Source organism: Motacilla alba, chromosome 13 (assembly GCF_015832195.1).
Source record: "Motacilla alba alba isolate MOTALB_02 chromosome 13, Motacilla_alba_V1.0_pri, whole genome shotgun sequence".
Taxonomy (NCBI): Eukaryota; Metazoa; Chordata; class Aves; order Passeriformes; family Motacillidae; genus Motacilla; species Motacilla alba.
The window spans coordinates 941,307-968,843 of NC_052028.1; the positions used below are offsets into that span (position 1 = coordinate 941,307).

Here is a 27,537-nt window from a genome sequence, read left to right on the forward strand (position 1 = left end):
AATTTCTCCCTCCTTCTGAAGTCACAGTTTTAAGCTCTAGCTTCAAAGAGCAACTGAGTGTGCTGAAGAAACACAGAACCATGGAATCTCTGAGGTTGGAAAAGCCCTCCCAGCCCATGAAGTCCAGGCTGTGCCCCATCCCCACCTTGTCCCCAGCTAAGAGCACTGAGTGCCACCTCCAGCCCTAGCCTTAACACCTCCAGGGATGGGGACTCCAAACCCCCAGGCAGCTCATCCCAATCCCTGACCACCCTTTCCATGGGGAAATTCCTGCTGCTGTCCACCCTGAGCCTCCCCTGGCCCAGCCTGAGGCCGTTCCCTCTCCTCCTGTCCCTGTTCCCTGGGAGCACAGCCCGACCCCCCGGCTGTCCCCTCCTGGCAGGAGCTGTGCAGAGCCACAAGGTGCCCCCTGAGCCTCCTTTTCTCCAGCTGAGCCCCTTCCCAGCTCCCTCAGCCTCTCCTGGGGCTCCAGCCCCTTCCCAGCTCCGTTCCCTTCCCTGGACACGCTCCAGCCCCTCAGTGTCCTTGCTGCAATGAGGGGCCAGAACTGGGCACAGCCCTCGGGGGCCTCAGCAGGGCCAGCACAGGGACAAACATCCAGAAACACAAACTGAGCTGTGAAAGAGCTGCCTCCAACCTCCAGCCCTGAAGCTGGCACAGAGCTGAGAGCAAAAATCAAGAGTTTCCTGGACTAGAGAAAATAAACCAGGAGTCTGTACTATATTCTTAAATATGGTTTAATACTCTTCTCCATTTCTGTACATCACAACACCAAGATATCACTGCTTGGGATCTCTCTGCAGAGGCTATATAGTATGCGAAGGCTAGGATCTCCCACCCCCACTGAGTGTGTTTGCATGTGTAAGTGTAATACATATCAGTATATATTGATATACACATCAATATATAATGCAATATATATCACTGAAGAGAACACATTGATTAAAGAAATACAAAAATTTGGCATCATTTCCAAACTTAAATAGTAAAAATAAAAACTACAAAAAGGAGCTGCATACCCTAATGTATCATGTGAAACAACAAGCAGTATATTCAAAAATGTAAATTTACAACCAATTTTTGTGGTCTTGTCATGTCACATTAGACCCATTTACAATGGCAAAATCCAGAACATACTGCTGTGAGGGCCAGGGCTGTGCTCAGCCCTGAGCAGACCCAGCCCCATCTCCCAGGAGAGATTCCAGCTTGGATGTGAGGACGGCAGCGAAGCCACCGGCCAGGTTAGGGACCAGGGGGACAAATGGTATTGCTCACAAGGACAGGAATTTTGGACCTCAAACAACAGTGTGGCAGAAATTTGAAAAGAAGCTCCCTCTGTTCAAGTGAACCAGGACAAGAGGCAAAGGTGTGCAGCTGGAACAGGAGCTGCTCCTGAGGGAAGCACCAGGAGCAATGCTGGGAGAGCTCCCAGGGAGGGAGCAGGACCTGAGCTGTGCCACTGCGCCCCTGGGACAGGACCTGAGCTGTGCCACTGCGCCCCTGGGACAGGACCTGAGCTGTGCCACTGCCCCCCTGGGACAGGACCTGCCCTTGTGTCACTGCTCCCCCGGCCTGCACGGCCCCTGACCCCCAGAGTGTCACCAGCAGGCTGAACACACCCCAAGGATGAGCTCCCTGATCTATGGATGCTCTGCGGAACAGGCAGGACACAAAGCCTGGGCAGTCTGGGACCATCCAGGTGATCCTTTAACTCCTGAAGGGCACATGCCCATAGGACAGATACTGCTGGGAGCTGGGTGTTCCCAGGGCTGTGCCAGTGCTCCATGGATCAGAATCAAATATTCCACACTCCCAGCACTAATTCAGCCTTCACTCCACTGACTCAGTATTCCTGTCAAACACCCACTTCCATTTAAGACCTGTGGGCTCAAATTCACATAATCGAGGAAACCTTACGCAGTCCTAAAGCAAAAAGAAAAACTTACTGAGGAACAAAAAGCCAAGTGTACCTTACTTCACTGAAATCTCATGTTTATTTTTGTCAAGACTGAAAAAAAAATAAATTCCTGAAGGCTGCACTGCTCAAATCCAAATTAAGCCCAAGACTCCAGCAGCATTTTCATTGCAATCCATGAAGTGCATTTCCTAGTTTGTAAGAGCAGTGTTTCTGCAAATAGATTAAAGCACGTTCGGCTGGTGAGCCTCCCCAAACCATCAGAATTTGCAAGCCACATGTAATGAACCAGCACTCAGGTCAGTGCCTCCTCAAGCTTTTGAAGAGAATTATGTCTCCAACCTCGTTCCATTTCTTCTGCAGGCTAAGCTGAGAATGCCATGTAAATGGGTCACAGCGCTGCCAAATGCAGCAATTGATTTCTCCAATCAAAGTATAAAGAAACAAACCAGTAGGATCTTACTTCTATTAATTTTGGAAGGAAGAGGTTTACAGCAGTTAATGTATCATGAAGGTTAAAAAAATCATTTCCATAAAATACAAGAGCAACCAATTTCACCATTGAGTAAAAGTAAAAACTGGGATTCTTTTTAAATTAGTCCAAAGTGGCATATAGGAACTTAGAAGTTTGCTGCTGTACTGACACTATGACAAATCAAAGTGTAGGGTTTTGCTTTCTTAAATCCAAATGCTCGTGGATCAAGTTCTGGAAATGTTCCAATTCTAAGGCAGGGATCAGTTGTGTTTTCCACCATGAGTTTGCTCCTTGGGTTGGATGCTGGAGGGGCGAGGCACGTGTTGCCGGACCCAGCTCGACTACCTAGTAGTCATCAAGGTCAAAAAATTCATCGTCTCCTCCTTGGTATTCCATGCCCTGGAAGTCCACCCGGTACCGCAAGATACCTGCCGAAGAAACAGCCTTTAGCTTCCCCAGCATTGCCACAGGCACAGCTTCCCCAGCCCTGCTCCCACAGCTTCCCAGTCATGTCCAGCTGAGGCCTGGCAGCAAACAGGCAGCTGCACTGAGACATGCCACAGGGAATTTAGTGCCCAAAGGAAGCTGCTCAGCTTCCTCCTGGAAAAGCTGAGCCTGCTCTAGGGCCGCATCTGCACAGAACATCTGTGGCACATCACTGCTCCTAGTGTCACTGCTCCGATCCAGGCCTGGCAGTAAAATCCAGAGGGCAGCTGGCACTGCAGCTACTTTTACAATGCAGTAAAAGCAGGTTTTAGTGTCTGTTTTCCTCTTCCTACCCCAAACACCAACCTGGGGTTCTGGAAATCCTGTATGCCTGGAATCACTTACTGAAGTGAAGGAGATTTTCAAGGACATTCCGTTTCCAGCCTACAGGGCATGGGAGCAAAGAGGATCCCACCATGCAATGAGGCTGGATCTGGCAGGAAATAAGACTCCTGGAATTACAAACCCTGAAAACTTAGCAACCTTGCTCCTTACGGAGGCAAACAATCCAAGGTTCTTTCCTCCTGACTGCTGTTCTCTGGGCCCTAGAAATTCCCCTTTACAATGCACTTCTCCCTGGTTCACATCCACCAAAGCTGAGCACAGCCAGTGGCACAGCTTTGTCTGGAACCCCTGCCCAGGCAGGACATGGAGCATGGCACTGGTGTGGCTCCACCTGCCCAGGATTTGTCAGACTGGCACAGGAACCACCTGCACCTCTGCCAGGCATGGCTGATGCTCAGTGAGCTCCAGAGCAGGACTGGCTTTCAGAGGCCTCACTGCTCCAGAGGATGGACTAAAAATACTTTTCTTTTGAAAAGAAGCAGAAGATCAGGGAGCAAAGTACACGGAGGCTCTGAGAGATGAGCAACAGCTCCAAGTGCTTCAGGAACAGAGCTGGGGGCTGTTGGAGCCCCCAGGGCAGGGCAGGGGCTGCCACCAAGCCCCTGTGCAGACAGAGCCAGGCAGCTCAGGGCCCCCCTGAGTGCCAGCATCTGCACAGGGGGGCAAGCCCATCCCTGAGCCCTGCACAGGACACAGGCATTGAGGAACACAGCTGGAAAGTGACAGGGCCCAACGTGGATCACCATCCTGCTGGACAGGGAATGAATCCACCCTGGTGAACACAACTGTTTCTCAAACTGGTTTCATGACTGACAGGAATAAGATTAATCTCACTCGTGTTGGCACCAGATTGTCAAACCAACCACTAAACAAGACAAACACATTTTCCTCTTGCAGTTTACCTCCAATTCCTCCAAATCCTTTCACAAATTGGGATCCTTCTTGTGATTTGTCTGTAACAATTTCCAATGTTGCTCCAAATTTCTTGTAGTTGTTTGCAAACCACTCCAGGAGGGGCATACTTTCTATGAGTTCATGTTCCTGCCCAGTCTGTGGGGACATTGGAAGGGAAAAATAAATAATAAAACCCTGTTACAGTCACTTTGTGTTCAGTACTGAGAAAATCCACCCCCCACCCCCCCAAGTTGGCTCCATGGCTTTGTCAGCAGTAGCAGGGACAGCAGCCCTCATGCTCCACAGGGACATTCCTGGGAGAAGGCATTCCTGGCACAAGTGCACCAGGCAAGAGCAGGCACAACCAGCAGCTCCTGGTGCTACAAAATTAATCACGGACAGTGATTAATTAATTAATGACACTGACAGTTTTGGGCCTCTAATACGACATTTAGTTGCAGAAGCAGGAGAAAAACTGCCTTGAGTGTTCTGCTCCAGTGTCACTCCATGCTACATCTGAGCTTCACTGCTCATTCAGATTTGCTCTGCCCCCTGCACAGACTGCAGCCCCTCTCATCCCGCAGGCCCTGTTCTCAGGCAGGAACACTGATTCATGCAAGCACAGAGCCAAAAGGCACCGTTTTCTAAGCAGGAAGTGTAGTGATTATTGTGAAACAGAAGTACCTCACTGCAGGTAACACTGCAAACCCTCCATGAACAGCAGGGATTGGCAGTCCTCCCTCCAGGAGGGAAAACAGCTGGAAATGGCCCCCAGGCATAACCCAAGTGGGACAGACTCCCACCCTTTGGCAAGGGACACTTTTTTCCCAGTTTATTCTGCAAAGTAACACAGAGCCCTGGTCCACGAGGGCTGTTTGACCTGCACAGGCCGCAAACTCAGGCAGCAAATGACAATTCCACATGTCAAATGCATCCCAAAGCAGACACTCCCTTGGCACCTGATCCAGGTCACCACTCCTGACCTCACAGTGGTTCTGCACAACCAAATCAGTGCCTCGTAAGCAGGAAGCAACGGGGGGGGGCCTTGCCTGCATGGTGGCTACCAAACCCTTGTAGGTGATGGTTTGGTGGTGGTCAAAGGTTGACACTGCCCATTTACACAACCTTGGCATTAGCAGCAGGGAAGACCAGAGAAAAGCAGGGGTGAGTTCCAAGGGGTTCACAGGAAGAGCCACAGGTTTCTGCCCTGAGGTGTCACTGAGTGCCAAAGGTCATTGTGCTCAGGTGCTTGGGACAAACTTAGCCCAGATGTCCAGAGCTCTGCACCAACACACTGAGAACAAACCCAGAAGCCCGAAAGCTGAAATACCTCCTTGTCTGTGAAGTGGGATTTATCCTTCTCTTGCTCTGGTGTCAAATACAGGATCTTCTCCTCTGAGAAGGGAGGAAAAATGATAGTATGAGTTTGGGTAAGGCTACAAGATGCAGTTTAAAGACAGCAGGAGACTGAGCACAGCCAGCAACTACAACACAGAGGGTCTGGGCACCCCCACTGCCTTCCTTTCTCTCCAAAGCTCTGTGAGCAACCCCACAGGGCACAGCAGCACAAGGCAGCTGCAGAGCCAACACAGAGGGGGACAGGTCCTGCTGCAGGCCCAGGAATTGTGTTTCTGGACACAAGGTGACCTCAGTCTCCCCTCTGGTATCACACTCACAAAACTGGAAGGAGGTTCCAGGCTAGCCCTGGGATCAAGTGCCCCCTGGCAGTGCAATTCCCTCTGTGCACTGGAACCCTGCTTGTTCCAGCTTTTCCCCCAGAGGCTGGGAAATGTGCAAAGTAACACAGACCTACACAACATCCCTGTGGTCAGACGTCCTCAGGGAGCTCCTCCAGCAAACCCATCCCAGTGAGGCACCTCAGGTGTCAAACCCTGAGAGCTTCCAGTGTCCCAGAGCACCACGTACCCTCTGTGCCTTGGCAGTGCAGGACGTATCTCATGATATCCAGGTTTTCATAGACTATCAGGATCTCTACTGCTCCCATTTCCAAAGCTTTTAGTGTATCTTCCACACCAAAGCAGTACTTCCCTGTGTCCTGGCTGATCTCGTCAAAGTATCGTCCTGCAGGGCACACAGAGCCTGCCATGAGCACTCAGCACAGCACACACACTTCAAACAAGCTTCATCTGAATGCAAGAAACTGTGAGATCCCAGGCCACCAAAAGGCCTGGGATCTCTGATGGAAGGACAGAGAAGGTCCAAGAAGTCTGGTGTAGAAAAAGAAACCAACCAAACCCCACCCCCATGCCAACACTTGAGGTGTCCAGGCAGCAAAAAGAACCACTGCAAGTCCCACTCTCAGCCAGCATGGCAGGGCTGGGGCAGCACAAGGGCACTGCCAGGAGGGCGAGAGCAAGAGCAGCACCCATGCCACACACCTGGCTCAGGAGGAGGCTGCAGTGCATCACGTACCTATTAGCTTTTTCTCTTGGATGAATTTCACATTGGAGAGGACCTCAGTTGACAACTCAATTGCTTGATTGAAGCCATTTTCTCCTCCATATGAAATATCAACTAGTTTGAGCACTTTGGATTGCAACCGCTGAACGAGAGAAGGAGAGACAGGAAATCGTAAATCCACCCCAGAGCAGGGCTATCAGACTCCTCACCCTGCCATGGGAGCCACTGCTCTCATTACTGCACTTCACCTGAGGCACCTCTGAATCACAGCACTGAACCACAATTTTCAGGCAACAGGGACCAGGATTAGGTTTACTGGAGTTCAATTCCAATAAAGCTTCAGCTTTAGATTTGGGAACACAAAGAATGCGAATGCCAGTTCCAAACTAAGGAGGACAGATTTCTTATTAGCCCTATTTCAAGAACAGGAGCTCTCAGCTCCTTGCAAGAGGTATTAAGAATGGGAGTCTTCTTTGGATACATCACATTTTTAGTTTTGATCAAATCTCTTCAGACACTAGAGTTACATTCCTCTGGAGTAGCATCTCGTATCAGAGCTACCTGCTACAATCACTGCCCCACCACTGACACTCAAACATGTGGGTTTGCTCAGAACAGGCCACTCACCTGATCAAACATGTCAGATTGACTCAGCTCAGTTTTGAAGTCGGCTGAGCCAGCGAGGACGAGCCCGGCCACGTTGACCTTGTCCCCGGAGATGAAGAGCTGCACGGCCGTCTCGGCCACCTTGCGCACGTAGTTGTGCCTCTTCTCCATGCGCAGGCGGGCAAAGCGCAGGGCAGACTGACCTCCTCTGCCTGCAGGGAAGGACAGGGCAGCCATGGGGGACCCACTGCATGCCAGCAGCGTCCTCAGGACACAGCTGGCCCGGAATAACCACAGCCAAGGGCAGCTACAGCCTCCTGAATTCAGTTTGCCATGAGCCGAGGCAAGGGCTGCCATGGAACACTCAGAGAATAAAGAGGGTTCATTCCCACCAGGTGATTTTTCTCCACAGAGGAAAAGATTTCTTTTCTTTCTATAAAGATTTGCAATTCTCTAAGAAATTGAACATCTGAGCACATCTTCTCTCCCTGTACCTTCAAGATAAGCCATCTCCTTTTTATGCTGCCTCAAACACTGCTGACGCAGCACAGCCCAGCAGTCTCTGTTGCACAGCCTCACTGGAGGCAGTGTTTTTGTTTCACTTTGTCCCATCCCACTCTACAAAGGACAGTAGGCCAGGAGTAACCAGCAGACAATTTGCTGAACTCATCAGTGGCTGGCTACAACACAGCAGCACAGAGTGGAACTCGAATTTTCCTTGCTCCATGAGGCCCCGTGCTTCCTGCAGAGAGCAGCTCACTGCTCCTCACTGTGGGGTGCACACAGCACCAGCACCTCAAACCTTAACGACTCCACTGAGTGGGATTACTGCTTGTGCTATTAATACTTACTTACAACTGTCCCAAAGCCAGTCCCAAAGGAAAAGGTCAAATGCAGCAAGAAATAAAAAGTGCCACTTCTGAGATCAACTGAATATTACTGTGATTCATTCATTTTGACAGAAGGCTCAGACTGGAGGTTTTGCTGTCAGATTCCAAGGGAGCACAGACTTGAGCAGAGCTAAAACCCCACAGGCCAAGTTCCCCACTTCCACCCTCACATCCCAGCCCAGGACAGGCTCTGGCCCCAGCAGAGACAGCCGAGTGTGTTACCGTGCTTCTTTGGAAGATCCACAGTGAATTTGTGCAGCACTTCCCGCGTGTTTCCTTGCAGAGTTCCGAAGAGCGCCCCGCTCCCATCTATTACAATAAAGCCAAACTTGCTGTCGTCGGAGAGCAGCGCCGTGAGGGCCTGGAACAGACACAGGCTGTGAGGAAGGGCCAGGGACAGCACAGCCCTATCAGTCTCAGCTCACAGCTGCTCATGGCTGTATTTTCATTAATAAAGTGGAGGTAAACCAGCACATTCAGGAGCTGTAACTATTCCAGATCACTACAGAATCCCAGGATTGTTTGGGTTGGAAGAGACCTTAAAGACCTTCCTCTGCCATGGGCAGGGACACCTTCCACTATCCCAGGCTGCTCCAAGCCCCGGTGTCCAACCTGGCTTTGGACACTGCCAGGGACCCAGGGGCAGCCACAGCTGCTCTGGGCACCCTGTGCCAGGGCCTGCCCACCCTCCCAGGAAGGATTTTCTTCCATACATAATCCCATCCCATACAACACTGTCAAGAGCAAAGAGGAAACTCAAGTTTAATTTTGATCACAATTTCCCAGTTTTGCCAGTTCCCCACCTGAGGTCATGGGCAAGTGTGACAGCAAAATTCAGGAGATGGGCTCTGGAGAGTGTGAAGTGAAATGGATCCCACATCTCTGGCTGGCACAACTGGAGCAGTAATTCTCCTGGCATTCCAACCAGGAAAGCAGAACTTGCTCAGTTCATCGTCAGTTCAGTTTTGTAGGCCAAAGCATTGACACAGCCTCCCTACCACCACTACTGGTCTGTTGCACCTGCTGACTTCAAGTCCCACAGCTAGAATGATGAAATAAATTTACAGTGGCTGTAGCAAATTCAGCCTTACAGAGCATAAGGAACAGCAGCAATAATAGTCCTGTGCATAACTGGCTGTGGAGAAGACAGCCAGAACATTTGCTGCAAATGTATCCTTCAATTTTCCTTAATTTAAAAAAGCAGCTGAGTATTTCCCATAGCGTCATTTATGTTGCCCAACCAAAGCACAGAGCAGTATCAAGGTTTTTGAGTTCATTTTGCCCAAGCACCCAAACTCTGCACTCCTTTCTCAAGGCAGTCTCTCAGCTGCTGCTCCCTCAGGGGCTGTCTGAGTGGGCAGAAACATCCAGCACACACACACACACACACTCCTGCTCACTTACACATGCCCAAAAAAGCAATAGCCAGAATCCTCTTTCTGGCTGGCAAAACCACATCAGTAGGATGGGGGACTTGTCAAAACTCCAGATTGCTTGAAGTCACCAGTTTAACACTGAAAGTGATGGTGCTGGGTTACTGCACGGGACCTCGAGCTGCCTACAGGGCTGTCAGCCTGATTATTGGGCTGAACTGAAAGGATAAAACCCATCAGTCATCCTCTTCCAAAATCCACACAACCAGGATGCAGCTCTCAAGCTTAGAAGAAACAGAGGCTGAGGTTTAATGGAATCTCCTGGCCAAAGTAAATATTCTGTATTAATTCCTCAGCAGTGGGATGAATGAGAGGAGGAAGTGGCATATTACGCTGCAATCTATTTAACTGGGACCAAGCCAAGCAAAACGTGTGACTGGAATGAATGCTCCAGCCAAGATATCTAAGTAAGTCATTGTAAATCCTACCCCTCAGATGCACATCAGGGCTCACAGCCCCCTGGGGGAGTTACTTCAGTTTCACACAGGCAATAAAATATCTAGAAGATATCTTAACAGAGGCTCTTGCCAGGCAGCCCATGACTACAGCTGGAATTGGCAGCTATTGCACTGTTTGACCTGTCAAGCACCAAGGGACCATTGCCTTTGTTCTGCTCCTTCAGCCTGGACCGAGCTTCCTCTCTGCAGCTGTAGCCCAAAGGTGAAGAGCAGCCCTTCCTCCTCCTCCTTCCCTCCCCACCTTTCCAGGAAAGCTGTGGGTGCCCAAGCAGCTGCCCTGGCTGTCAGCTCAGCTGGGGGAACCACGGGGTTCAAGGCTCTACAGCCAGAGAGGGGGGCAAAGCAGAGCTCACAGCCCCCAGCAGGCTGCTCCAGCCCCAGCTGACTCTGCAGTGCAGGCAATCCCCAGGGAAATAACCCCACACCCCACAGCCAGGGGAGAGCACAGAGCCCATGGAGGGAGGGGCTGGCAGTGATCCCATCATCGGGAGCAGCAATTCCACAAATTTCCCTCAGGTCACTGCCACCCGTGGTGAGCAGTGCCACACACCAGCACCAGTGGATTTGCAGCTGCTCCTGGGAACAGCCTGCTGGGCACTTCTATATTGGATCAGTGCCCCGAGGCAGCGTCTGCAGAAGAGACCAAATGAATCCATCTCCTGACAGGGCAGGAGGAAACCCAGCACCCTCCCACTGCCCGCAGCAGCAGGGACAAACACCTCCCTGGGCCTAGCATCCTGGCTCTCTACTGAATTCTCTTATTTGCCTCTTGCTTTCACTCATCCATGGACACAGGGGCCCAGCAGAACTCCTGCCTGTGCACAGGGTTTTATTCCTGCGAGGTCAAGGGCATGTTGGGATTTCATCCTTTGTGAGGAGACAGAAAAGTAGGGATGGGCCTCACCTGTGCAACATTTCCCTGCTGTACTGCCCTCTGGAAGCCACTTATGGATCACATCTCCACAGACTCAAACAGACAAGCAGAACTACATCACTGGAGGGCCTGCCAAGCCCATGTCAGATGGGTCTGACAACAGGCAATTAAATCTCAGGTCACACACTTATCATGGGAAACATCAAGGACATGAGGGGCACTGCAAACATTTGGCTCTGCACCTGCCAGAGCCAAAACAGCCTCAGAGGCAATACACGGACTGCTGTAATCCACATTTATTTCAATATGCCTCAAACCATTCATTTAACTTTAAAAGATGTTGGATAAAAATAATCCCACTTCCCCCCAGACAGATTAGGCACATGCCAGTTCTCCATCAAGGCTCTCAGTTAACACATCTGATAGCAAGACTGGCAACACTGATATTATCTTGGCAGTATTTTAAAGCCTGACTTGGAATAGTATCTATGGGCCTCTGTGGTTAAGAAAAAACCATCCTTCCTCCAGTTACAGAGAGGAGCTCCTGTCTGTGGGTTACACAAACTCAGGGGTGGGAGGAGCTGGGCAGTCCCTCAGCTCCTTCCAGCAGGCATTCCCCATCTCTGGCAGTCCCAAGCCATGCAGTGTCCTCCCCAGGGCATGTTCCTGCTGCTCTCCTGGCTCAAGCACAGCAAGGCTGTGCCCAGGCCTCGGCTCCTGCAATGGGGGAGTCCTTACCTCCGTGTGGAATTTGTTGTCACACAAATACAACGATGTATTGATTGGTTTGAAGGGTTCAAAGTCAATGTTGACTTTCTTCTCTTTTCCTTCTTCTGTCACAATTGTTCCACAGTAAACAACCAGACCATTTGGAGGTACTACAAACAATACAATCCAGGTTTAGATCACTAAGGAATGGCAACCCATCAAAAATTGACTGCCCGCCCTTGAGACTTGTAGTAGAGTTGAAATTCAAGATCCCAAACTTTTCATTTTCCCTTTTCCCTACCTCATTCCCTCCCAGTCTCGACAATGGGAAGCAAACTCATTTAGTGCACCTGTAGCAGACATGCACCTGCCTCTTAAACCCATGAGTTTGCAAGCTCACACCATCCAGAGAAAGGCTGAGCAGCCCCTGAAGCTCTGCTGGTCCCCACAGGGATTTGCAGAGTGCCAGTGCAAAAGCAGTAACAACGAACTCTTCCAGGGCTCATCTGAGATGGCCTGGGTCTCTTCCTCCCAGAATTAAGGCAGCTGCTCAATGCCATGCATAAGGCACACAGAAGTTTCTGCTTGAAAGAAAATTACTACTTTAACAAATGAACTACTGCAGAATATCCAGCTCTTCTGGCCAAGTTTAGCAGAGTCAGCACTAAGAACAGAATCATGACCCCACTCCTTAAAGACAAGGACCACCTTACTATTCTAGCCCCAAAGTCCACCCCTGAAGTAGCCATTCAAGGGCAACATACCTGGAATATCAGTGCAAAACAGCAGCACAGGCCAACAGATTTGATTAGCAGAAAACTGCATAGTGCAGGAACTTAAGGCTGCTTCCAAGAAAGGGAAGTGTGCCAGCATCCATACAAGCTAGAAGTTACCTTTGTTATAGAGTTTCAGTCTTTGCTGTACAGATGTAATGGCTCCCAGTACTGAAAGGCGATTCACTCTGGACTTTATGTTGGAGGCAGTGCCAAACTCGTCCGCTAACATTTTTGCCACTCGCGAGATCTGGTCTTTGGGGGGAATGATCAACGAGATCATGCTGGTACCATTGCTGGGGAGGGAAAAAAGGGATGTGAGCAGGCAGCAAAGCAACAAGCACCCTCACACCATATCCCACGTACACAGTTCTCTCCTCCCTCCCCCCGAGGACAGCTTCTTCACTGTCACTGGTGTAATTCTCCTTCTGCTGGACAACAATGCGAGAGGAAAGAAAACAAAACCAAAACAGGCTCTTCTTCAGCGCTCAGCCTCTACCATGCAAGTCCTCCAAAAGCTGCTTGTTACTCTGGGGTACTACGTGCGAAGAAAGAACACATGTACAGACCAAGGGCTGTGAGCAGAAGGAATGGAAGCAGCTCCCAGCAGACATTATTTAAAACAATGCAGCCACATACTTCAAGGACATCTTAGAGCCATTTAATTTGTTCTCAGACAGCTGGAGCACTAAGCAGCCCAAGTGCTGTCTTAACACTTTTCCTCAGATTAATACAGAAAACTGAACCGGAAGGATTCCTTTGTCACAGTGAGTCTTTTCTGCTTTCCCACTATCACTTTTCTCCCCAGAGCAGCTCATCAGCTCTGGCAGCTGCTTTAACTGAACTGTGCTAAGCACACACGGCTACTTCACCAGCACCAACTCCAGCCACAGAGTCTGGAGATAAGACCCCACAAATCACAGAACAGGCTTAAATTAAAGGAAAATAAGTTTGATATTTATTTTTCCTAGGGCTTTGGGGTTCTGCAGAAATCTTAATCCCCTAAGCTGCCTTGTGGTTCAAATCCACCCAAAGTCAAAAGGAAACTTGGGAAGTTCCCATCTGCCTTCCAGTAGGTACCTCCCATTTGCCATTGAAGTATCCCAGATGTCTAAAGTGCTGCCTCTGCATTGTCTCAGATTTAACCCAGACCTCATGCTTCCCATTAGAGTAATGGCATAAAAATCAAATCCCTCATCGTATCCTCCAGTTCTCTCAAGGGCAAACCAGCTAAGCTCTGTGAAAAAGCCTCTTCTCAGGATTCTGAGTCAGAGCACCAACAAAGTGCTTTTCAGACATCAAACCCCAGGGTTTTGCTCTTTTACATTTCTTATGGAAGGAGCCTATCCCAGCCCCTGCTCGCTGCTGTTTCAGGCTGCCACGTACCAGTGTCCTGCTGAAGTGTTTGGGCTACAGAGGCAGCAGGCAACAGCTTTAAAAAGCATCACTTCATTAGCTTCTTTACACAAGTTGTACAGCCCTTTCCCAAAGATCCTCAGTCCAGGCCAAGATGAAATGGAGGCTGGTAGGTCAAATAAGTTCTTGACCTTAAAGACAACTAATTGGTTTTAATATCTGAGCTCCCCGTACACACCAATCCAAGTCAGAAAGCCACACTGGCCCACGTTATTCCCAGGAGGAGCTCTGAGCCATGCTGGCAGCTCTCAGGCTTCCAGGTCACCCCAGCCAAGAATACTCCACAGCCCATTCAATTAAAGCAGTTACCCACTGCAGTGAATGGCACCAGCCTTAGGGGACAGATAACGGCTATCATTCCCAGCAGGCTCCTTTGAGCAAGAGGCTGATCAGAATGAAAGCAACTCTTCCCCACCTTTGTGGAAGTAGCACTCCTGAGTTATCTCCTCTCAAAGAAGAAAGTCTTCCGACTTCCCAGAGATTAGAAAGCTCTGCCCATCACACCTAACTTCCTGCATCCCCTAAGGGCATCCCAGTGTGGCAGGTGGGAGTGGGACTGTTACACCCCTTGGGCACTCCATGGCTCTCCTGCAAGGAAGAGATTGCATACAATTTTTCCTGAATTGAGGACAGAGGGGAAAGAGCAGGGAGCAAGAACTGTCACAAGCTACCTGGAAGAAGAGCCCAATCCCCCCACCTACAAACTCCTTACAGGAATTTGCAGAGAGCAAGAAGACCCTCCCCCAGGGCCTCCTTTTCTCCAAGCTGAGCCCCTCCAGATCCCTCAGCTGCTCCTCACGGGACTGACTCTCCAGATGCTTCCCCAGCTTTGTGCACAAGGAGGAAGGCTGGGTGTGCACTCCCAAGAGCAATTCCTCAGTAAAAAAGTCATTTGGAAAGCTCCCTTCAGTTTTCAAATGCAAGTCACCCCCCTCAGACGCCAGCCCCTAGCCTTGTGCTGTGTTCCACTGCCCCAGAAACACTGGTGCCAGCACAGAGCACCCACTGGATCCTACTGGGGGTTACTGATCCTACACACAGCACCTCATCCATCAGGCAGGGTCACAGCACTGCTCCTTAGGAACACCCCACTCGAGGTACCACAGCAGCCTTCACAAGCCTTGGTGATTTATTACTGCAAACAAACATATTTAAAGGGTCTTAGAGGATGCACTCCCCCTCATTTAAATCTCCACCTAGTTCAACACAGCACAGTACTGTGCCTGGGCCAATCCTCCAGCAAATTCCAGTCTGGATTTGTATCCAAAAGCACCTTCCGCTACCAACATCAAGTGCACTTCTCAGGTTTGGCATGCTTCACCACTATTTACACAGGCAGAGCTATTTCAAGCTCTAACCAATTCCTCCAGAATCCAGCAAAACAGTTGGCATGCAGCTTGCCACAGGAGCAACCTTCCAGGCTGCTGGAAGCCTAGAGCACAAGGAACCAGCCAGCTTGCCACCGTGTCCCCAGACACCCAGCACTCCAAAGGATCACTAAACAAGCAAACAACCAAAGATTGAGACCAGCAAGACACCAGCTGAAAGCAGATGGGCACCAGCACTCAGGGTGGCTGCAGAACTCCCTCACACGCTGCCAACACCTCGTTATCCGGCCGTGCAAGAGCAGCTTTCCTCTTTCAAAGCAAGCTTGTACCTGTCTGTGACCCTAATGCAGTATGGCAGGGTCTAAAAAACCCTGTGGTGCATCTGCTAACTCACCCCAAGGAGACAAAATGCAGCAAAGAGTTTCTAAGAAAGCTGCTGTTCAAAAACACGCAGAAAAAAAATAGGTTATTCTGCAGAGTAAGGTAATTTCCAAGTCTCCTCTGGGTCTTTGCAGCCTCAACAAGATATAAGGTATTTCTGCAAATCCCACCCTGTCCCCACCAGAGCTGAGGGTTCCAGAGCACAGTTACCCGGGAATGAGGTAAGGAATTTCCCCATAACCATCCCAAAAGCCTCCCAAAAGGGGGCACAGCTGCACCACACACCTGCTATGGGGCACAACCGAGTGATGTAGTGAGACCAAGGGCACTGCTCACACTGGCAGCTCGGGGTCAAAGGTGCAAGGAGCTGGGTCTGCCCTGCATCACCCACAGCACTCCTGAAGGAAGTATGGACCTCATGCCAGGCTATATCCTGATTTCACAGCACTGCTGAGGTTTCCCCCTGGTTCAGCACACCCAAGTTCCACCAGAGCAGCTGGGAGCTGATGCTTTCGGACCAAGCCGAGCCAGGGGCTTGCAGAGCTCCAGCCAGTTGATGTCCCTGTTCTGGCCAAAGAGCTGCCCGTGCCATCCAAGGGCGGGATGCTCGAGATGCTGGTGATGGAGGGAAACAGCACCCCAGCCCACAGGCAAGCACCACAAGTGCCACTGCTCAGGGGATGGGGACAGAGGAAACAACCAGGAGCATGAGGGGCACCAGCCCACACACTACAAAGAACCAAGGAGGCAGTTCAGTGCCAGCTCTGGAGAGGCAGAAGGCCTGCATTGTCTGCACTGTGGGTACTGCTCACGGTGCCAGCCCTGCCAGGAATGGACAATTGGCTCAGATTTATCAGCACCTGCCATGAGCAGCATTAGGTATCTCTAGGAGAGAGGACAAGGATAAAAGCTCCAACTTTCCCACACCACAGCACGTGAGCTCTAGCTTTCTCCCACAGTGTGCTGGAGGGCTGTTTGAGGGAAGAGGGGAAGCAAAAATAAGCACATTTCACTCTTTGGAGACAGCAAGTTCCTCAGAAAATCAAGGTTTGTGGATAGGACAGCCTTTCTATTTTAAAAACTCCAATGTTACTACAGTTGGAATTTCAGACAACTGTGCCACCAAACAGCTTTCCCAGACACAGAGAGACCTCAGAGCAACTGCTGACAAGTGATCACAGCGAGTGGCAGTGTGGGCAGCACTGAATCACCACTAACCCAGTCCCCAGAAGCTGCAGGGGAGCCGTGCCACTCCTGCAAGCAGCTGCTGTGGCACCCGAGCAGCTCCTTTCCCTGCCGGGAGAGGAGGGATCATCCAGGAGCCCTCCCTGTGCTGTGTGTGCAGCCCGGAGAACAGCTGGGTCCCTTCCAGGAGCAGGAATGGCCCAGAGGATGCTGGCACCAGCTGGGTCCCTGTTCCTAGCCCACGCCATGCTCGGTACCAGGAGCGGGGCCCTCTGTGGATGTGCTCTGTGCTCCAGCACAAGGGAGGCACCAGAACAGGAGCCAAGAGCACAAAGCAGGCACTGCACCCATCTAGGATGGGCTGCCACATGCATCCCATGGCTGCTTTCCATGACAGCTGCCAGAGGAGCCTCCTGCTCTGGGTGGTCATCTCCACCTGCAGAGCTTTGTCACCACATTCCTACTGTCCTGCCATCAGAAGGAACAGCTGAGCAGATCCTTAGACCTTCAGCTTTCAGCTAGTACTAGACAGTAATATAGTGGTTTTCCAAAAGGCTCCTACCACCTTACGCAGTGCTGTGCCACTGAAATGGGTCCTGCACTGCCACACTCCAAACCAGCAGCACCCACCACAGCTCCCCTCCACCAGGCAGACAACCACCAGCACTCTGAGGAGGAGCAGTCAATCAACCTGTCTCCTGCAATTTGGGCTATGAGCTGGCACGGGAGAGCATTAATTTCACAGGCTGCTGTATAAATAGCAGTGACTGGCCTGCCCTGTGCTATCAGAGAAGGCCTGACAAACAGCAGCTGAGCTGTAGCTGTTCCACAGTGAAACATTTCACACTAACAGCAAACTGTGGAATGTGGGATTACAGAGGCAAGGGAGGGCAGTCATTCCCTAGGACTCAAAATGGGCTTATTTTTACAGGGCACAGCTTCAGGAGCATCCTGCTCTCACCAGGAACCAAGGGCAGCACCAGGCCTGTGTGTGACTGCCAGAGACTGGCAGGATCACAGAGCCAACAGTTCCCAGATAATCTGATCCCAACCACATTCCACAGCCAGGAAGCTTTCTATGAAAGAACTGTTGCCACACACTGCTCCAAGCCATGGTACCTTCCCCAGGTAACCTCTGCTGCTCTCCATCCAGGACTGTGCATTACTGGGCAGGCACAACACATCCCAAGGAGCCCAAGATGCCTGGACAGCCAAGGCTACCCAAGTCATGTGATGGCTAAAGCAGCTCCACGTGCAGCCAGCTGCAAGGCAGATGTCAGCAATATCGCTGCAATCCAAGGAGAACTCCATCAGGCACATCCCAGAGGTGCCAAAGAGCTGCTTCTGAACCAACACCCACAGTGCTGCAGGCACGTGGCACTTCAGTGAAGGACTACACTCAGGGCACATGAAATCAGTGATGTGAGGAAAGAATATTTGCGGGTTTTTCATGCTGTACCTGAGCAGAGATGTTGAATGGAGTGCTATAAAAAGGAAGTGTCCTTTGGTACAGGCAAGTACAAAATTGCTGGTTTGGGTTCCCTTACAACACCCAGGCCATCAGACACTCCCCACTCATCCTGCTCTGTGTGCAAGAGCACTGACCTTGCCAGAGGGAAGTTCTACACACACTCTTGCAACTTATGAATTATGGCTGTGAAACAAACAGGTCACAGCTGCACCCATTAAAGACTTAATGTCTTTTAAAAAGACAAAGCCTTCATCAAACACAAAGTGGCTCAAGTCCACTTGAGATGCCAAATCTGGAGAGGCAACAGCAGATGAAAGAGCTGCACAACCTTTCCTGGAAAACCTGCTAGGAAAGAGCAGGGAATCTCCAGAGGCCAGGATCCGTCAGAGGCCACATCACCTGGAAGCCAAAGACTACACAGCCTGTAAGAATATTAGTTGAATGCTCTGCAATAAACCCAGCAAACACCCTCAGCCTAACTGCTGCTCGGAGGCACCAGGGTTTTGTGATGCCTCCACCAGAAGCAGATGAATCCCCCTCCCTGCTCAGCCCATGGGCTCTGAGCACAGCTGGAGCAGGACACGAGCACTGCACAGACACCCAGCCAGGGCACACAGCACTGGGGGGGCTCAGTGGGACCCACCACAGCTCCTCTGAGGTTTAACGTGGAGCTGAGCCAAAAGCCAGGCAGAACTTTGTACAGCACAGTTTCAGCAGGAACCACACAATCCCTCAGAGGCATCCTGCATTTCACCCCAGCATGTGGCAGAGCTCTGGATCATCTCCTAAAAGGCGACATGAATACAAGCCATTTCTCAAAGCCTTCCATGTCATCCAAAGAAGGGTTTGAAGGTATGGAAGGGACCAGTTCCCAAGCAAAAGTAAGGCAGAGTTCACCTCTCTGGATCCACCAACACCTCAGAAGCAGAAAAAAAGGACAAGATGGGGGCAGGGTGGGTATGAGGAGAGGATTTGCAGAGTCAGGATACCAAGTAATTAATTCTTCAGGAATCCTTTTCAGCATAAGCATTAATTGGAGAAATTGAGCCCGCCCCCCCCCCCCCCCCCCCCCAATGAATTGAAGAAACACCCCAGACACTGAATTCCTCCATCAGCCTCTGAATGCCACCTCTCCCCTGGACAAAGGAAAACCACTTAACTGCACAGCATGAGACGATGCAGCTGTTCCACCATGGCTCACACAATGCCAGGCTCTCCTGCTGTAGTCCTGCTCCAAAGCCCACTATGGGTACCTTGTACACCATTCTCCTCTAATGCTGACAGACTGGGTAGAAAAAGCACTTCATGTAACCAGAACCAGCTTGAAGCAGACATTCACACTGTCCTGGAAAGGTATCCTGCCCTCCTACCCTCACCCACCAACCTCCCCAGAGAGGAAAGGCCTCCAGATGCCAACCAAGCTCTGAGTGGCTGCCAGGGAGAAAAGCACCCAGCCAGAACCCACCCTGGAAAACACAAGTGAGCCTCATTTCCTCAGTGCACCCTGGCTCCAGCAGCCAGGGATAGCTTCCCACAGGGAGGCAGCAAATGGCTGCACAGCAAAGGAGCAGAGGCAAGCCTGGCCACAGCCTGAGCAAGGGTCAGGTGAGGCAGTGCTTCCCCCTGAGCAGCCACCGGCAGCCTGCCAGGAGCTGCCTCCCGAGCTCAGCCTCCCTCACTCCCAGGACACAAAGGAGGTGAGACGAGAATCAGGTCACGGACTTCTACTCCTCCACACAGCACAGTTTGGCAGCTCTTGTGTGTCTGAGGGCTGCAGAGGTAGCAGGTGACAGCAAGCCCTTGGCCCCTGGGCCACCACACACCACCTGCCCAGAGGGACACGACAGCAGCTCCATCCCCAAACGGAGGCCAGCTCTGTCCCCAGACTGGGGCTGGCTCTGATACTGCTGCTCAGGCCACCACCAGCACCCCCAACCCACATCAGACCTGCAGCTCCAGGAGCAGATCCCAATTTCATCCCAAACACTGAATCAGCACAAGTGTCCTGCACACCCCTCGGAGAAGGTGAATCAATGCTTCTCCAAAATCCTTGGATCAAAGGCAACACACCACAAAACATAATTGCACAGGCATGTTTTGAATAGGCCTTATTGGCTGCATCTGACCTCATGCAGAAAGCCCGGATGCCCAATTACTGGGAAGTGGAACAGACATTTCTGCACTTCAGACATTTGTGACTCACTGGGAGGCTCAGTTTTGCCACAGCTCCCCTGCTCTCCCTCCTCCTTCTCCAATTATTAATGCTCCAAGTTTAAAAGACTTGTTGCATTATGCTAATGGGCCATTTGGGCACAAGATGTACACTGAGGGACTGAAACAAATCCAGATTTGCTTATTAAGATGCTAATGCCCCAGAGCTACAAGGGAATAGGTGGCTAATAGGAGGGAAAAGAAACCCAGTTGCCACAAAGCCAAAAAAGTCTGTCCTCTTTTGAGGTGCTTGTTCCCATCTCCTACCACGTCATTCCTCAGGGGCTCATTCACTAGCTCAATGTGAATGATGACCTGTGCATGAATCACACTGCTCACTAATGATTCACATGGTTGTAAAAGAGGTACCAGGCTGCTGAACAGCCACGGGCTGTCAGACACTTGCTGGAGTTCTGATCTGGAGCCACTTTTCCAGCTCAGGCCCCCCTCAGCCACCTGCTAGTGAGCTCTCTCCAAACAGCACTTCCTAATTGTCACTGCAATTCAAAAGGAACAGGTACAGCAGGCAGGTGAGAGCCCAGGAAATATTTCACAACCATTAGACTGAGGCAAACATCAGGATATCAACAACCCTTTGGACATTGTCCCTGGCTTCAGCTTCCCTGGCTCCTCTTCCCACCTGGCACAGCCTTCTCAGACCTCCCACTCTGAGCACCACTGATACACAGGACACACAGCTTAGTCCTGAAAGGTCTTATCAGCCCTGCCTACATGAAATCCACATTCAGCTTCCACCCCAGCATTGTGGACACTGGCAGCCTGAAGAGGTCCAACAGAGCAGGGAAATGGTGTGGAAGCAGCTGCTGCTCATCCCACGTGGTTTCCTGACACAGTGCTCTCAGCTCTCCCTTCTGCCTGGACTGTTTCTATTCCAGCCTCTCTACAAGCACCTCCTCCCTCTCCTCACACCACCAGAAGCAAAAGGCAGTATTAGCATTATAGCCTCTGCCTCTCACAGAAACATGACCTCCTTTAGGAACTCCCCCTGCCACAGGCAGGATGAGAAAGCACAGCTTGGAGGAAGCAATCTGCCTTGGGTAAGAACTTAAACCACAACCTCTTCCCTAAACACTCCACACTAAGGTCAGATCACCAAGTCAGAGCAGACAAGTAAAGCTCAATTCCTGCAGACCCACCTGCTCCTCCAGCCCTTGTCCCACCCATGACTCACATTTCCCAGAGTGACAGCCCAGACCAATTCCAGCTGGAGCAGGACTTTTCTGCAAGAGAGGGCCACTGGAGATACCAGCTCACAGGAGAGATCCCCAAGCCTATCCCATGACTGGCACTAGCACAACATAACAGAGCTGCAACCTAAATACCACAGCACAAGTTGGAAATCCAAGGACCACCTTGGAATGGCTCTGCCCTTCCCAGATGCACCAGCTCACCCAGGCCTGGGGCAAGGCCTCCATCATACCCCCCATCCTAAGGTGAAAGCTGCAGAAACAGCTCCTGTATCAACAGTTAAACTGACCCAGAGCTCAGGTCCGAGGCACAGCCACAATGACAAACAGGTCCTGATAAAGAAGGCAGGGTAAGAGATCTGCTGCCAGGCTGGGAGCAGGGGAAGGAGCCTCTGGACTGACACATCTCTGGCACTGCAGGCAGACACCAGTCAGTGCTGACAGATCTCACCAAATGCTTCTCCTGGGGTGTGACACCCCCCTCAGCCAAGAGAGCTGCTCTGGTACCTGCCTGGGCACGGTGGTGGTGCCACACTGAAGCAATAGCACACCCTAAATCTGCTGTGCTGTGTCTTGTATGGAGCAGGAGGGCCCACACTGGAGTTAACTCAGCTACAATACTGTCCCACAGTTATCCCAGCACAATTCCACTTTCAGCACCACCAGCAGAACAATCCACTCACAGGAGAGTGCTGCAGGAGCTCTGCCTAATTTAGGGGGAAACACAGCTCACTCAGGCAGCACAAGAGAACGCCAGCACCGTGGCTTCCCAGGACTTTGTCCAAAAGAAACTGGGAACAAGGCAACCCTGTACAGGAGATAGTTGTCACTGACCCCAGTCATCCCCTGAGTGCCCCCCAGCAGTGGAGCTGCCACAGCTCTGCCCACAGTGGTGCTAACTCACAGCCAGGTGGGCTCTCAGGCCACTTCTGAAAAGGCCCACCATCCTCACAGTGGAACAGGTTAAGACTACCTTATTGCCCAGAAGCATCAGGTTGTTCAAGCACATCTCTAGCCCTGCCAAGCTGCCCAGAGCAGCAGCATCCCAGCATATCCCAGAACAAGGTGTTGAGAAGTGCAGCCTCCTGTTCCACAAGGCTGGGAAACAGCAGCAGCTTGAACCTAATTCCAAGGCTGGAGTTTTCCATCAGGACCAGCAAGACTCCAGACAGACTGCAAGAGAACCCATCTGCAAATGATGCGGGCAAATCTTTTCTGTTCAAGCAACAGGTGAGCTTGTTCACCCTCAAGCAGAACTATGTTCAATTTTCCAGGAACTCAAGCAGAACTATGTCTCTCTGCAGGAGACAGGCCTCCGTCCTTCATGGTGACTTTATTTCTCTCACTTTCTGTTTCTCCCATATAGTAGATGGAAGTTCCAACATGGCAGAATCCAAACCTATGCAGGAACTGCAACACTTTGCTTTCCTCCCAAGGCTCTGGAGACACCAAGATGTCCCCTTCTCTTGCCATTTCTCCCTCCTCCAGCTTTGAAACATTTCTTCCAGTTAGAACCAGAGTAAGTTACTTGTTCAGACTTCGTTTCTGCATTTGTCCTGTTTGACCCACCTTCCAGAGCATATCATTTGGAAAAATAATCTTCCCCACACCAGCCTCAGCTGTGTTTGCAGTCAGTGCCTTCAGGGACACCACAATCTTCACCTCCTCTTTTCCCGTTTCAGTAAAATAACCAACAAGGGCTTCTGCTCCCAACAGAGCAAGCTCAGGACAGGGGAGATGTCTCCAGAGAGCACATTCCTGAAAGTCTTCCCATTGTAAGGGAGCTCCACACCCTGCATTCTCACCTGGGGTCTGGAAGCCCATCTGGCCAGGGAGGTGTAAGTACCATTTGCAAGCAGAGATGTTTGCAGAAGAAAGCATTTCTACGATATGGAGAAGTTTCCAAACATGATTCCAATGTAACATCTCGGGTCCTCTCCCAGCAAAAAGACTGCTTATTGTTGCTGATACTTGATTTTGCCAAGCATTTACAGCTTAGATTAGCAGAAAACCCTGTCCATAGTCCAGCTAACTATTCAGAACTGCAGAGACCAAAGGAAACAAAGAGGGATTGTCAGTTTAGCACTGACACTGAAAAATTGCATGAAGCAACAGCAGAAAACCTCTGAGAGAGAGAGAGGAGAAAGGAAAACACAGTGGCTAACGCTGCTTCTACTTGGGCTGCTGCAGCTCCACAGAGAAAGACACAGCAGCTGCAGCTTCTGGAGGGCCCAGTGTTTCCCCAAATCTGTACTACAAAACTGAACTGTGTACTGAAAGCAAAACGAATCCCTCAGTAGGGGAGAAGCAGAGATGTCGGATCAAAGTCTGAGCACTCCAAGCTCTCAGAGATGCATGACAAGGGTAAACTTCTGACAGGGCCACAACTGACCCATCAGGAGCCTTTTACTCCCATCTTCTTCTGGCCACGAAGGTTAATTGCCTGCAGTGCTGAACTGGTCCCTCTGCTCCTACTCACACCCTGTGCAGAGCCCAGCTACCCCTCTCCACCTCACCAAATCAGAAACACCAACTCAGCCACTCTGTACAGGACCACTCAGCTTTGGAGAGCTGGAAGGAGATAACTTCTGGTTTAGGAAGCAAGACACAGATAACAGCTCCTTCTAGTCCCTGTCAGCAGAGAGGTGGGGCTGGGGAGTTAAAAATTATTTTTCATTGTTTTGAGCTGACAGATTCTTCCTATAGAGATCAGTGAGAAAGCCAGATTTCCTTAGCAGGGCTGGAAAAACAACACAGGGCATTCCCACTAGGATGTTACCTCCAGGTTCGAGAGGCAGACCTACCCCTGCTGGCCTCCAGCTGATCAGCTTCTGGGAAAGCTGAGGTTATAATCTTTCCCTTGGGTGCTCTGACCAAGCACTGCTCCTTTCCTCACCAATCCCATAAAGGCACTTCCTCGCCCTCCTGCTCACTTGACTTTTGTTAACACCCTTTATTTTACCACATGAGCCGGATCAGAGCAGAGGTGCCCCAACCACCTCATGCCAAGGGAATGTCTAACTCCAGCTTCCTCCATTTCCCGTGCTTTGATCCCCTGCAGGAACAGCCAGCACATGAAACTGGGACACTGCTGCTGGGTCACTAATGGAGCACATGAGTAAGGGAAGGTGGGGACGCCAGCGAGGCCCTGGCCCTCCACATCACCCTGCTGGAAGGCTTTGCCCCCTAACCCACCCCAGAACAGGTCTTCCTACTCCACAGGAAGAGGAAGTGACTCTTCCAAAGGCCAGAAAAGCTTGTTCCACTGCCTCACACCTCCTGTGCCGGGGAGCCTGAGCCTGCTGGGGGCTGAGGCTGCAGCACCTCTTCTCCTCACTGCACCCAAACCAGGATAATTTTGGCTAGGCCTCCCTGAAAGACACTGAACCAGCATCACCTCGCTCACAGAAGACTCGCTGGCACCAGCGCCGCCTTCCTCAGGAGCTGGTTTAGCAGCTGGCACGGATTAAATTAAGGGACAGCAGCATCGCCACCTCCAGAAGAGGATCCAGGGGGCACAGCTAAACCTCCTACACAGATTTGACTGTGCCTGTGGCACCTCTGCTACACAGCAGAGCTGTTCCAGGGATCACTGGAAGAGGGAAGACAGGGCAGACACCTGAGCTGTGGCCCCAGGAAGCTGGGGCCACAAGAGACACCTGCCCTTCAGCCTCCCAGGAGCACTCCAACAGCTGCTGGAACCTTCTCTGCAGCACTCATCTAACCCAAACAACACAAGAGCTGACACTGAAATGGTCACAGCTCGAACCAGGGAGACAAAACTCCAACTCTACATTTCCAAAACCCACCCAGGCTTCCTAAGTGCTCTTGCACAAAGCTATGTCACAAGCTCCAGCCGATGCCTGGAGCTTCTCAAGCCCTTTCAGCTTTCTGGGACCCCTGCGAGCACAGCCCGTGCTGCCCACACCACGCACAGGCCCAGTGAGCAGCTGGGGCAGCCAAAGTCCACTGTGCCACTGGGAAGGGCAGGCCAGGCTCCCCACTCCCTTCTCCCACCCACCATCCCTACACAGCTGCATCACAGGTCAGAGTAAAATATGTTCAGGGAGACCTGTGACTCGGGATGCCCTCCTGCCTGGGTTAGTTGTCAGCTGGACGACTCCACGGGCTGACTCTACACACAGCACAAGCACCAGCACTAAGGAGACGGCAAAACGGCACCTTGGCCTCTGCCAGCTGGCCCCAGGCTTTTGGGGGGGTGGCCACAGAACGATGCCAGTGCTGCCCAAGCTACAGCAACACCTGTTCAGGTGAGCCTGTGGAAAATGCAGCCACAAGGGTGGCTAAGGAGTGACCACTCATTTTTATTTTACCAGGCTGTCTGCCAAGACACACTTTCTTTGCTATTTTACAGCCCCAGAACCTTGAAGTCTTGCAATTCCTCAGGCCCAAGAGGGCTCCCAAACGATGGAACCAGACACAGCCAAGCTGCCCACTCAAACAGGCACTTCTGGCATGGGACAGGCTGCAGGAACACATATTCTGGGGGGACAAAAAAAATTAAAGTGCAAGGATTAAAGCGGGATCAGAGACTTTAAATTTCCCACTGTCCAAACTTTGGAAGAGCTTACTTTCAGGGAAATGGAGCTGAGCACCTTCGCTGGGAGGGGAAGGGGTGAGAAAGATCAAACAACTGGCACTAAGGAAAGCATTTAATAAGCGCTGCCTCAGCCTCTGCGTCCCTGCCCTTACCCCGCCGCCTTCCCCGGCCCAGCCGGTCCCTTGGGAGCAACCCAAGGCTGCACGGGTACAGAGGAGCGTCTCCTCCGGCTGGAATCCGCCTTCCGCCGGAGCCAGCTGGCACGGGGCGGCCGGACGGGCCGGGAGCGGGGACACGCACCTGTGCCACCCCCGCCGGGGCCGGGGGGAATGGCCGCTCCTGGGGCCGGGTGCGGGAGCAGCTGCGGAGCCGCGCCGGGGCCGGCAGAGCCCGGGGCAGCCGCGGCCCTTTTCCCTTTTCCCGTGCGAGAAGCGCGGTCACGCTTCCACTCCGCGTCCCGCACGGCCCTGCCCTCCCGGCCCCGGCCCGCCTTCCCCGCCGACCCCGGCCCCGAGCGGCCGCCGGGTCCCACGCGGCCGCACAAAAGGGCCCCGGGGCCGGGCAGGGGCGGCCGGGCCGGGGCTGCGCCTCCCGTCCCCCCCGCGCCGGGCGGGCCCGGGCAGCGCCCCGGCCGCGGCCCCGCTCCAGCCGGGACACCCGGCGCTCCGGGGCGGCGGCCCCGCGGGCCCGGCGCTCACCCACGGGCCGCCTCCAGGCTCTTGATGAGCTTCTTGATCTTCCAGATCTCCACGTTGCGGTCGGCAGCGCTGGGATCGTCCGCCATCTTCTCCCTCCTCCTCCTCCTCCTCCTCCTCCTCCCGCGGCGGCAGGCGCGGCGGCGGGCGCGGCGGCGCGGGGCGGGCGGGCGGCGCGGCGCGGGGCGCTGGGGCCGGGTGTGTCCCGGGCGGTGCCGGTGCCGGTCGGGCCCCGCCGCTCGGTGCCCGCTCCCCCCGGCGCGCGGCGCTGACGTCGCACGCGGTGCTCGCGCTCCCCCGCGCCGCGCACCATGTGTTGCAATCGCCTCACATGGGGCCCTTGACGTCACTTCCGGGGGGAGCCGGCAGCGGGGCGCCGCGCCATTGGCCGCCGCCCCTCCCCGTGCACGCGCGCGGGGCATTGTGGGGCGCGTAGTCCGGAGGCCGCCTGGCGGGGCGGGGCGGGAGCGCGCGCGTCTCGCGAGAGCTGCGCAGAAAGGCCCGCGCGCGCTTAAAGGGCCCGCGAGGGGCGGCGGGGCCGGGGCGGAGCCGGCGCCCAGCGGGGGCTGAGGGGGCGGCGGGAGCGGCCCCGGGGCACGGCGCTGGAAGAGCCCCGGGGACGGACACGCCGCAGCCTCTCTGCACCGTCTCCGCAGGGCCGGGCACGCCGCCCTCGGGGGAATCGGCCACTCCTAGGGGCTTTGTGTCGCCGGAGAGCTCGCACTGACCCCCCCCATCCAAGTCACGGACGGACACGTGCATCAACGCCCGGTGCTGAACCTTGGGGGACACCGCAAGGGAGA

General features: G+C 52.6%; 1 protein-coding gene across 4 annotated transcripts; it reads right to left on the minus strand.

The window, feature by feature from the left end:
- Positions 1-719: 719 nt before the first annotated feature.
- Positions 720-27,043, minus strand: ETF1 (eukaryotic translation termination factor 1). Of its 4 annotated transcripts, none has more exons than XR_005258544.1 (11): positions 26,738-27,043; positions 12,399-12,574; positions 11,536-11,675; positions 8,255-8,393; positions 7,164-7,354; positions 6,549-6,678; positions 6,042-6,197; positions 5,446-5,510; positions 4,124-4,271; positions 1,513-2,818; positions 720-1,479 (listed from the first exon to the last, which is right to left on the minus strand). XR_005258544.1 is itself a non-coding variant. In XM_038150226.1 (10 exons), the coding sequence occupies exons 1-10, from the start codon at positions 26,821-26,823 to the stop codon at positions 2,736-2,738; spliced, it is 1,314 nt and encodes a 437-aa protein (XP_038006154.1). In that variant the 5' UTR covers positions 26,824-27,043; the 3' UTR covers positions 720-2,735. The 4 variants fall into 4 exon arrangements, 2 of the variants coding, with proteins under 2 accessions (XP_038006154.1, XP_038006155.1); XR_005258545.1 differs by having other exon boundaries at positions 720-1,446; positions 1,480-2,818; XM_038150226.1 differs by having other exon boundaries at positions 720-2,818.
- Positions 27,044-27,537: the final 494 nt, after the last annotated feature.

Coding starts and splice junctions, on each gene's coding strand:
- ETF1 (XM_038150226.1), bottom strand. CDS start 26,823: ATGGCGGACGATCCCAGCGCTGCCGACCGCAACGTGGAGATCTGGAAG. Junction 6,198..6,548: donor CCAAGAGAAAAAGCTAATAG/GTACGTGATGCA, acceptor TGTGCCCTGCAG/GACGATACTTTGACGAGATC. Junction 5,511..6,041: donor GCACTGCCAAGGCACAGAGG/GTACGTGGTGCT, acceptor CTCCCTTCTCAG/AGGAGAAGATCCTGTATTTG.